The sequence below is a fragment of the Heliconius melpomene genome, chromosome 8, assembly GCF_056956725.1.
Source record: "Heliconius melpomene rosina isolate 202511_hmr_F chromosome 8, ASM5695672v1, whole genome shotgun sequence".
NCBI classification, from domain to species: Eukaryota; Metazoa; Arthropoda; class Insecta; order Lepidoptera; family Nymphalidae; genus Heliconius; species Heliconius melpomene.
Genome location: NC_140396.1, coordinates 9,438,426 through 9,451,114, shown reverse-complemented (window position 1 = coordinate 9,451,114; position 12,689 = coordinate 9,438,426). Strand labels below are relative to the sequence as shown.

At 33.8% G+C, this 12,689-nt stretch overlaps 1 protein-coding gene across 2 annotated transcripts in view; it reads right to left on the bottom strand.

Annotated features, from left to right (window-relative positions):
* Positions 1-3,380: 3,380 nt before the first annotated feature.
* Positions 3,381-12,689, bottom strand: part of hth (Meis homeobox homothorax) — a 262,885-nt gene continuing 253,576 nt past the window's right edge. Inside the window, exons 12-14 of one of the 2 annotated variants that reach the window (XM_085189188.1) lie at positions 11,925-11,983; positions 5,881-6,068; positions 3,381-5,571 (exon numbers count right to left, since the gene is read on the bottom strand). In XM_085189188.1, the coding sequence (XP_085045314.1) occupies positions 5,896-6,068; positions 11,925-11,983 (232 nt within the window). In that variant the 3' untranslated portion in view covers positions 3,381-5,571; positions 5,881-5,895. The remainder of the gene's footprint in view (positions 5,572-5,880; positions 6,069-11,924; positions 11,984-12,689) is intronic. The other variant, XM_085189189.1, reaches the window with a different exon arrangement.

Sequence of the window (12,689 nt, the reverse complement as noted above, 5' to 3'; positions counted from 1 at the left end):
AGACGTTAGGAAGGCGACGTGCGTGGGAGTGACGGTGAGGGCTCTTGGCGTAAGAAACTGGTCGAAACAGATTATTTTGATAATATACGTTTAAATTTAAATTAAGATAATTATTATTTGCTTTAGCTATATTTGGTTTAAGGGATTTAATTATTCATATATACAGCTTCACGCTGAATCTTGCATATAGCAGGATAGGCAGAGGGAATATAGTGTTGAGACACTCCGTTCCCCACTTTCCTCCGAGCCGAGAGTGTCGCGGGTGTCGTTCGACATGCAATGCCTCAATAATTCGGTGGAAAGCGAGGGACGAAAGTCTTAACATTAGGTGCCCAGGTTCCCTCTGCATAGGAAGGTGACGCAAAAATAAATTAACATTGTATTTTTTTTGTGGTTAATAGAGTGAATATTGTAGTATTTCTTTTTATTTAATATATGGTTTTCTATATCGAGCTAAAACATCCGGTTCATCGGATCGAGAAATAATTATTTTACAACTTTAAGGTTTAAATAACTTTTAACGAATCCACAAGTAGGTAAATATAATGAAATAATCCCAAAAAACATCAATTTCGTTGTTATTTTTCAGGTCTACCGTCATTTCTAATTATTTGTTTCTGAGTAAAAGTTTAATTAAGCTATAAATATGTCGCCGGTGGCCCTCTTAAATTAGCCGCCGTTGAAATTGGGAACTCTTGGGCTTTTGGTATAGTGAGGTCGACTAGTCGTGACCGCTCTGAAGTTAGGCTTTGAACTTTTGCACATTGTGCTGTAGGGAAGACAATACTTAAAAGTTATAAAAATGCCTAATATTAAATTTGCGCAGCCATCTACAGCATCAAGGCGGCCAAGACTCGTCAACCGTACTGTACATACTTTACTCGGTACTTCTACTCGGTACCTGCTGTGAATGGGATCATCGTTGTGGATTAAACTGAGATTTATGCAAGCAAAGTTTTTGTATTGCCTTATAAATTTTTCAACTACTCACTAATTTAGGTTAAATTTGGTCAAGGTTCAAATCTTACTTGAGGGAATTTTTGGAGGTATCGTGTCTACGTCAACTCGGTTGGTTTAGGTGATTATTGTATGTAATATTGGAAATTTTGTCCGTGGCAGGCTTTTAAGGCTTGCTTGAAAAAATATATAAGTAATAGCTCTCTGCCTATTTTAACAGATTCAATATAGAAGAATTTTAAAAGTTTTGCATATTTTATTATTAATTAAATTTAACAAGTAATTCTTCTAAAAAGCATATAATAAAAAAGTTGTTTTAAATAACTAAAAGCTTTATATTGTCACAAAGAAGAGTCTACCAAAAATAGCTGGCTTTGTCATCTCTTATTTCAATCTGTCGCTTATGCTACCTACGCCCTACATGTATAGAAGTTCCAAAAATATTAATATTTATTTGTGCTCTTTGAAAAATGGTATTAGCCTCTTTATCAATAATATCTACAGATATTATTCTGATATTATATCGGGATATAGCGTGAAGCTGAAAAAAAGACATTCCAGGGATTTATCAATAGTTTCTACCGTTCCCATGCTGCATTTTTTATTTTCTCCAAATGTTATTATGAATATATATGTATGGAGGAAATACAAAAGTAGCTACATATGTTTTCTAGTAGTGCTAAAACACTGTGTTCTCCGTTTTCAATCTCAATTAGAGATCTTGCGTGTTGAGTTGCAGAACTCAACACCGCGTTTTGTTTTGGTTTTAAATATTTTTTTAGTATAGTTTTTGTTTTTCTGTTTTATTTTCATCCACCTGCGCCAATAATTACTAAGGGATACACAAAACAATTGGAGCCAGGCATCATCTGGTTACTCTAAACATAAATTGGTACAGATTTAGTTTCTGAGCTCGCGTTTCTTTTGTCGCGGGGGTGACAAATGGGGGTGCCCCGTCCGCGGGCGATACAATCGGTGCGTTGCTTACTGTGCTTACTGGGTGGAATGTAGGGTTGATTGTGTTTTTTAGGTTGTTTTTTTGTGTTTTTTTGGTGCTTTTTTTGTATTTTTTATTTAGAAATAAATAAAGTGGAGTTTTAAAGGGTTGGATAGTGCGAGTTTTATTTTATTATGCGAGTAGATAGTAAATATGATTGGATTCTGTTATTTTATTCTTCTATTTTCTCCTATTTTTTAGAATTGTACAGCATTTATTTCTTGCTAAATGTAATCAGACCGAGGCAGAGAAATAAACTTGAATGTAAAAAGGAATTCCACAAACTTTTCCAGTTGAAGCAAACGGGTGTTATATTTAATAGTACTGTTTTGCTTCTTTCACGCTTCTTCCGCAAGGACAGGCAGTGGGAACCTAGTGTTAAAACATTCCGTTCACCATGCAGAGCAAAATTCAATAATTAATTTAATTTTCTTTCCTTATTAGTTATAGTATTTCTTAGTTTAACAAATAATTAAAGAAAAAAATAAAAATATCTATGTCCAAATTATCAAACCTATAGACAATTTAATGATTATTTTTACCACGTTTTCTTAGGAAATATATTATTTTTACCATATAATTCTACCACCATAATATAATTTAACAATAAAACACCAGCATTCCGCATCGGCAGCCCTGGCACGCGTCACTGGACCCGTCCCGGCGAGCCATTACTCACTGTCGTCCGCCATTCCGAGGCGCCACGCCCGCTACGACGCTACGCTGCGCTACGGCGTAGCACTTTGATGCTCTTGTATTATATATTATATGTTATTTGGAGGTTTGTTTGTTTATATGTTGTAGCTCTTGAAAATGGTTTAACAATGAAGCATTTTTTTTGTTAGTTCAGAAACTAATAAAAGGTCACTGTTTTCTTTATTTTTCTTAAAGCTGAACTTTATTTATACACACTAGAAAAATATTTATATGTTCATAAAATAAATAATTTAATTTTTAGTAGAAAAGTACAGTATTCGAACTCAATCATTATAATATTAAGTAAGGCTATAATCGATTTTATTTATGATGAGTAGATATGTGTTGTAGCGTGCGACTGTAAACGCGACAGGTTATGGGTTCGATTCCCGATCAAGGAAATTAAATATTTTCTTTTTCTCGCTCTGGTAAGGAAGCAATGCCTCCAGAATTCGGCAGAAAGTGGATAATATTCAAGTTATAGAATTTAAGTGACTTCAGTTGAAAAGTATTCATTTAATTTTATATAGTAATTTTATTCAAGTTGGAGTTTGACGTCATATGTATGTAAATTACTCAAAGTATATTTTGTTACATCTAGAAATTAATTATGAAAAATTTTATAATCAAAAAAATTTCTTGTTGTATATATTTTAAAGCTACAAACAAACAAGGGAACTTCACCTAACAAATAAACAAGAATAAAAACAAAAAAATGAAACAAAACCCATTTTTTATAGTTTTTTAATATTTTTTACACAATTCGTAGCATTCATAATGCCGACACGTCATGTCCCCCCGCGTACCGTCAGCGTTCTGATAGACCATCTCGGGTGAAAACTCAATTCACTTTCATACAATAACTCATCAATTATACAATACAAATATATAATAATCTCAGAAGTCGTTACAAGGTGTTTCGCTGACGAACATTATTAGTACTATATTTACACTTTGACTTCCAAACTCATATTCAATTTACATACATAAAACAATATATAATTATGATAAAGAAAAAAAAATCAAAATAAAATTCTTCAATTAATACATTAATCTAGACACTACGAAGACTGTCATCTTAATAAAAATATATTACAAAAATTGCATTAACAATAGTATCGTAACAAATTCCAGTGTTTTCGTGTTTCCAAATAAAGATTCTAATACTGAAAAATTGTATTGAAAACTGAACGGTTTATACATAGAGTTTGTCCACGTTTTATTTACAAAAGTTAACAAATATATTTCTAAAAAAAAAATAATATTATTATTATTATGCGATGTGTTTGTTTTCGGTTGGTAAATGTTGCCATATTCGTGTTTTTGTTCCTTTTTTTGTATCATCTGTATTTTTTTCAGTATTTACAGCGTAAAAAACAAACACAGCGCATTCACAAAAAACGGTTACACTAGAATAAAGCTTGTCCCGGATAACTATCGATTATGAAGTTAACCGCAGCTAATACCAAAATTCAATTTTTCGTCAATTTTATTTAAAAGCTCCAATCGTATACTTGCATTAAGGCTGGCAATTAGAATTACCTATGTTTTCGATTAAACATTTTGGTTCCGTAGTTCATTTTATATAAATAGATAAAATATAGTAACGAAAACAACGCGTTCTACGTCCACGGAACGAGGCCGTAACGCCATTCCATCTGTCAAACTCAATTGACACAAGAATTTGACGTTGACATTTAAAATTGTATACATGTGTTGCCGTACTTTAAAGTGTATTAACATTAATGTTAGAAGGCAATGTTAGGTATCAAGACAAAATAGAGCTAAAAATCTTTTTGTTTTTTTTAACAGTGTAAAATATCATTTATTCAATCGTATACATCGGTTACAAATTGTGCTACATTACTGAACACCAAGGCAAGGTGAATATGATATCCGATACCCATCATTATAAATATATATATATGTATATATAATCTATATAATCCAAAGATATGTACGTCACCTGTAAAGCAAAATTGCAAAATTACAATAATACAAAATAGTTTGAAACGTGAAATTGACATTTACTTAGATTTAAGTTGAGCGTTCAAATCCAATAAATAAATAATGGTGACAGTGTGAAATGAAAGTTTTCAAAGTAACCAAAAATGGTTGTTCCCGAATAAGTTAGAGTTGTCGCGCATTGTGTAAGTTTTAGGCATAGTATATGGTGGCCATAGCTAGTTTTTGTTTTAGTATTTATTTTTTATATAGTGTTGCCAGATTTTTTGACAATAATTATATATATTTAAACATGGATAATTTAAAACTGATTATGAATGTGCAATATATAAACTATATTTTAGTATTTAAAATTACTGTCTAAACATAATAATGTACAAATGTGAAAAGAAAGTACCTACTCTCAAGAGAAAAAGTACTGTAGTTCAGTAAATAGTGAAAGTAATAAGAATATTATTAATTCTGGCAACACTACACAAATTTAAACAGCACACAAACACACGAAACCCTCAAAAAGTCACAATAAAATACAGAAAAAAAAACTGAATAATCCAGACGCGTTATCCTCATATGTCATTTCACAATCCAGCGCCCTCAGTGATAGGTTTCAACTTACAACTAATCAATTATTTATTTTTATTTTTACGTAATAACAATACACAATTAGCTATAAATATTTATACGATAACTATCAAACCGTTTTATTGTTATATTCATTTTGCTCCGCAGTCGGCGGCGAGTCGTTGCGCGCCGTCCAGTGTCCAGTCACTTCGTAATTTACATTAATTTAAACATTAAAGTTGACTTTTAATCTTAATTTAGGAGATCGTATACTTTTTCAAATATTACAAAATGTTTCGCTTTATATACAAGTAGCATCTCCTGTGTGTATCACGTGCGCGCCGCGGGCCGGAGGCGGCCGCGAGCCGGGCGGCCGGACGATGGTTTAGACGTATCTGGAAACAGTTACATATTATTAGACACTATATTATTAAAAAATATTAAATTAATATTAGGTGTAATGATTTAAATAAATGCAATGGTTGTGGGGTCACATCGCTTTCGTGGAAAAGATTATCCTTGGAATGAGAGATTTATAAATAGATGTATGTTAGTAGTCACGGTTTAAAACACCATATCATAAAAGCAGTTTCATTCTCCTGCATATTATTAGGGTAGCCAGAAGCAGGTCAGAGCAGCGAAATGAAATTAATTAATTTCTCCAAATGATTTCTTCTAATTAATTAGTAAAAAAAAATACTTACATATACAAATGCGCATTAAAGATGATGACCGTAATATTCAGCAGGGTAGTGCGCGTAGCCCTGGTGGAAGGCGGGGTCCGTGGGTGGCCTGTGCATCATCTGCTGGCCGTCCATCATGTAGCCCATGGTCGCCTCCGGGCTGTACGCGCCGCTGGGGCCCGCGTGGGGGAACACTGCGGGGTAGAACACTGCATTGTTAATTAGAACTGCTCTAGGTGATGCTGTTGGTTTGTGAGCTAGTTTTTTCGATGTTGATTTCGAAGATCCTGAAGAAGTATATGGATATCGTATCTATAAGATAACGTTACTTATATTTAACTATAGCCATTCTGTTTATACCCTTTATTATTTGAATATTAATACTAGAAACTAGTATATTCAAAGATTAATATCACAGAAACACAAAAGTAGCAACAGTTACTGATCGTCATACTCGTATATTATTATAGACCAATCCAGCTTATCCGACATACGAATATAACGATTTCCTTCAGCCAACTCAAAAAGTTTTGTCATAGCCCATAATGCAGTCATAAAAATTAGTTTTGAAAGAGCATAAAAAATCTAAATTTGCTCTCAATTGTCAAGTCGGGCATCGAATCCGCTCAATTTTACCGCAAAACTGTTATGCCTTCCGTTACCAATAAATCTATGGGGATTATCAATCGCAAACTAATGGTGTTCGTCTATTATTGACGTCGATTTCCGTCTTCCTCGTGGGGCCTTTATGGTGGCACGCGCCATTGCACCGATCGGCACAAACAGGACTAATGTCGGGATCGGAATTACTTTTCAGAATAAGCTTTTTTTTTTTAAGAAAGGGAACCTGAAAGCCACGTTGTCGCTCCATTTAGCTAATTGTGTTTTATACGAATTTTCATCTTTTATTCTGTGGACGTTTTGTAATATATAGCGATTTCTCGTGGTCTTAGATATAAATCTTTATTTTTACGTTTGCTCTTTGATGATTTTGTGTAAAATATTTTTATAACGGAAATGTTACGACCCTTCGGTTACCACTTTCCACACGACACCAGAGTGCCAATATCGAACCCACGACCTACCGCGTTTAACCTCGCGCCACCATTGGTCTCAGTATTCTGATTTTAAATAAATACATATTTTTATATTAAAAAATATAAATAGACAAGAAGAAATAAAATCCAATATGTATTTCTATACAGGAAGCAACAAATAGCCTGCCTCTAAAAACGACTAAACAATCACTCTAATAAACACTGCATTATATTTTTTGCCGATAAAACACAATAGCTCATCCGAGGCGAAGCAATTCGAAAAAGTGGCAGCTTTTTTTACTTATTTTCTAAAAGAGCTCCAACAGTTTTCCAGTACGGAATATTAATGTGTTCTGGAGCGCTACAGCTACGGAATCTTATTTTTTTAGGGTTCCCTAGTGAAAAGGTAAAAATGGACGTTAAAAATAGCTAGAACTAACGATTACTGTTGTATTCTTATTGTCTTAGTTGCGAACTGCGCTTGGTGTCGGTTCAAGCGCTTTCCTAATATGTATCTATGCAATTTTTGGAATTGTTATTTTGGATTTGGATATCTTGAAAGGTTCCTATATTTTTGGGGAAAAATGTACGTCATTTTGAATGTTTTTAAAAAATAATTATTAACATGATGTATGGTGGTAGAAGCCATATTAGGCACATATTAAATATTAATAAATTGTTATTATAAATTTACAGAAAAATTGACATAGAAAAAATATTATGAATGTGTCAATGGTTTATAAAAAAAATGGTTTAAATTTCTTTTATTTTAGACTTAGTTGTAATTTGGCATGTAGGTAGATTAGATACTATTGAACAGCACTAAGGGAGGATTTCGAAATTCCTTTATGATTTTACATCTTAAAGTCCACTCAAACAAAGCTAGGAGAATAGACTAGTATAATATAGTTAATACGATTTCACGCTTGGCTCACACTAAACACAACGGTCTCGTAATTCTCAGGTGTTTTGAATAGATGTATAAAGTCACGCGATTTTTACGCGCCAATTAATTATAAAAAAAACCTGCTTTTGCACTTTATACAATTTCTATAATGTTAAAAATATATACGAATTGTATAAATATAAGTGTACTTACATCTAAGGTTTTATATATAATTTTTTTTGTAATAATAAATATATATTGATTTATTTAAAACAAATTTAATATTTAGTAGCGTAACGTAGTTTCACGCTATGGTAGATGTTTTTCTAGTCTATCTAAAGATAAGATATTGTGATGAGTTCATCTATTCGCATATAAAATTAATTTAGTATACTACTTGAGTAATATAAAAGTTATTTTATATCCGTTTTTAGCATCTATATCTGCTATCTAATAGTTTTAAACATAAAAACTATAATCTTTTTCAGTTTCTCGCTTCACGTCACTGAGAGAACCTACTCAAGACAGTCCGTTGTCCACTTTCCGCTGGAATTCAAGACATTTCATATTGACTGGCGGAACTTAACGCTGCACTTGGTCCTCTATAGTTGGGAAATGAAATTCACTATTCCGAGTGAGAATCAAATTACAATCATTCCAAGATCAAGCTTTTTTAAAATTATAATTATTTAAAATAAAATTATAATAGCGAATATCTATCTATATCTGTGTAAAACACTTAAGAGCACAGTGGAACTTCACTAAATCACAGTTTCCTGATAGTGCAATAGTAGGGATGTTATTGTTTCCTGCTGCTGGAGCACGGGAGATGCGCCCCACTAGCGGCTCCTTTATAGCCATCGTATAATTCTGTATTTGGATATAAAGTATTATATATTTGGCGATAGATTATTATAATATTGTCTTAGTATTTTAAATGGATTTTTAAAAATTATGTGGAATTTTAAATATATTTTCTAATAAGATCTGTCTACGTTTGAGTGTAAGCAGAGAGAGTAAAGGTCACTTCGTATTTTTAGAGAAAAAAAATATTACACTAGAATATAATTTGTTATAGATATTAACGTCTTATCGCAAAAAACAGCTATCGTTATTTAAGAAAAAAAAATATAATAAATGTAAATATTAATAACTAACTCAACGCGAATCTGCGCTTTGTCTAGTTACGTGAGCGAGGAAATGAAAATACCCATACTCTCGAACGAGAATCGAATCTTCAACCGTCGCGTACACGTCGCCACTAGAGCCTCCAACTAGACATCAACTATCTTAGAAATCCGAATATTACCTGTCCACAGTTTAATCAGCATAAGAGCAAAAATAAAGTAAAACATTTGCGTGCCGTCCTCATTGTCTTAAGTACTAGGGCGTCAGACGGCTGGCGCTGCAGCGTGGAGGCGCATAAACCAAGTAAATTCCGAATTCCCGTCTGATACGCCAAGTTCCCGGAAAATAGAAAAGGGGGTTGAAAATTGTTTTGGCAATCTGAAGACCACACATCCTGCGGTCAAGCCAACTTTTCCAATCGATTGTTTATGTATTCCTGTCGCGTTGCTTTCTACTGGTATGGGTCGTTTTTTTTCTCTCTTAATGCATGATTTGTCAATGTTCCCTTATTGCTATGTTTCGCTAGTGCTGTGTGGGAAACGGAAGTGTGAATAGACGTTTTTCCCATGTGCCAATATGTCACAGATATTTGGGCTATTGGACTATATAGGCGATGAATTTTAATGATTTTTATATTTGGACCATTGATAGATTTGTAGCAAGAAAGCAGTAAAATCTAAGATATTTTTTAAAGTACGTTTCGCGTTAGGTATTGTCAAGTTAGTTTAGTAAAGAGGAGACCATAAATCAGAAATATTTTTTTACATATTTTGTCAAAGTAATGAGTTACAGTAGTCTAGCAAACTAATTTTAGTGCGATGATAGTGTGCGAACTGTCCTAATAACGCACTTGTTTATTACTTATCAAATGTAATTACAACTTAATTATCTGCGCGCAAACCAACGCGCACAACGTTAAAAGCGTCAACGAGCTCTAAAACCTCACCAAACAGCACGACCGAGAGCACCATAAATATTAACGAACATTTAATAGGTCCGGCATTTACAAGTGCATTTTGTATTCGCATTTCCTTTGACGCACTCCCCGCCAGCCATCATTACTGGGGGTAATGAGTCAATAACGTGTTTTACGTTTTTAATAAACAGCTAGCCGTCAGTTTAATCCGGAAAGCTGGTGAAGCGATCGCTCCAAAATGGAGAACCGTAATTTTCACCAGGATAATAGTGGGGACCATCAGAGAGCAATTTATGCTGTTATAATAAATTCATTAGCCGTGGACCGGTCGGGCGCCGACAGGTGACTCGATAGTTGGCTGTCACAAAAGTAATGCTTATTTGGAAGATTAATTACGATTCACTCATTCAGGGTTGAGGATACTTTACATCGTTAATGTCGAGGGAATTAGTCTGGTGTTTAAAGTTGATGGATGCGAGCATGATGGCGGTGGTCGACTATTGGCTGAGGTGATTTTTACCATGATTACTAAATTATTGTTTGTGGAAGTTTCGATATGTGATGAGACTAACAACCAATAGGTTGTTTTGTATGGTTGGAAGCTTTCTGTTAGAAAGCACATGTCAAGAATCGTCAGTTCTTAATGTGTAAAGAAAGTTCGTACTGTTATTTGTGTAAATGGCACAAGGTATTCGCCATTTTATTACACTCAGACAAATTCATAATATTCTTAGAAACTGACATTTTCTGAATATTAAATAAATATAGAACAGTTGTTCCTATCAAGATGTAACAGACCCCGATATCAATATCAGTTCTGTAAGTTTCGCAAGACTCCTCTATATATTAATATGTGTAGCAATTCCGTATATCTGAGAGACAAAGGCGATCTAATCCCGTGTAGTAGCACACATCGAGATAGGGTAGCCGATTGTCGGGGGCGCGTGATGGATGGCCCAGGACGGGTCAACGAATTCCGACATTATTCTTTTTTACCCTTCTTTCGTTCGTAAGCCCTTTTTGCGACGTCCTTTTTTTCCCTTGGAATTTTTACGTTTTATGGACTGTTACAATTACAAAGTAAGGATGGAATTGCGCCGTAATTCTTGAATTGTTGATGTGCTGCTTTTTGTCGAGTTGCTTGGCTCCTGAATTTTTATTTTGTTAAAGTAACTGTTGCTAGTTTTTTGTTTGTCTGGGTCACCTTTTTACTGTGGACTTTTGAGCTGTTTGGAAAAGTTTTGGCTATAGATACGAGAATAATTGTTATTATTATTTAACTTTAATTTCTTCATCTAAACGTATGTTAGAAGTCATTAATCATAAGAAAGCATGTGTAAAGTAAGAGCATAATTATTATAATTATATATTTTCATTAACTTTTGATATAAAAATGTTTAAAAAGACAATAATTACTCTTTGCTTTTAATTTTTTATTGACTAACACAACACTGTTGACCTTTGTGACCCGCCATGTAGAGCTCTTCTCTTCGTAAGAAAAGACATACACTATTACATAATGTAACTTGAATACTAAGCAAAATATATATTTTGTATTGACAATGTCTTTAGAATCAGCTTTTACCTATTTCCCACTTTGAACTTACTTTAATTTATTACTTTTAAAAGAAATACATTTTATTTTCATCTCCATTTTAACCCCAACTATCAACTGATACTTTTCATTCCTAAAAAGGCGTGTCTCTGTGGACTGTATTGGGAAATTCGTTTAAGTAGTGGTCAGTCCGTCGGTCCCGGGGGCTCTGTGGTGCATACTGTATGAAGACGCAACTCGATTGTCGACTTCAAAGCTGACCTCCTGAATTATAATGAACCACGTACGAAATGGTCGGTCGTGGGCCTTTCAATAGCACTGGACTGGCTAAAGGTATTTTGGGCCTTATTGGCAATTCTGTTTCAATGTTAATGCATTTCGTATTAACTTTTCATATTCGTTTATAGTTTTTTTCTTACTCCATTTATATAGATTTTAGATTTTGATTGTAAATTTTACTCAAAATGTGTATAGTAATTTGTACATATGTTTAATTTTTTCTTATATTTAAATGTAAATATATACTTATAAGAAAAATGTTACCTGCTCTATTAGACTGGTCTATCATAGGCTGTACTATCCTACGTCTCGCGTTGATAAACCTGGAAAGAAAAAAAACATTATTGAATACTTATTATAAAAATAATATCAATATCAATATCTTGAAAAATCTTATAATATATTCATAATGACATAATTAATTATATTTTGCCAAGAAATGATGTAGGTCATCGTGATGGAGAGGCAGCATCTGACTGCAAATGCGACGGTTGTAGATCCAATCCTCACTTGAAGGCACGAATAATTTTCAGCTGCCTGTTCTAATGATAAAATAAAGCGTTGAGTCCCGTCACTCAACACAAAGTCTTAAAACCTGGGCGGTTCGGAACTTGATGATCCCCCCACCTACCCTGCTATATACGGAATACAGCGTGGAGCATATATATATTTAAACAAACGCACACGTAAACAAAAATTCCATTTCAAGTATTTCCACCATATTTTCAACAATTACTCGTATCGTATAGGTTATGAGTTGAATAAGTAACAGAGCGGGTGCATTTCGAAATTAACTGTCGTCATCAATTGCGATACCCGCCGCCGCCCGCCCCGCCGCCCGTCTCTCCGCCCTCCGCCTGTCCGCCCGCCCGATTGCTTTGTGATTTGATTAGTTTTTCATGTAATACCATCGAAATCATATTGTAAATCACATTGTGAAGTTTAAATTCAGGTTGAATATACTACTTGTTTACAAATGAATGGATTTTGGCAAGTATTCTGGTGGTTTTAACGCGCAGTTTGTCGTGA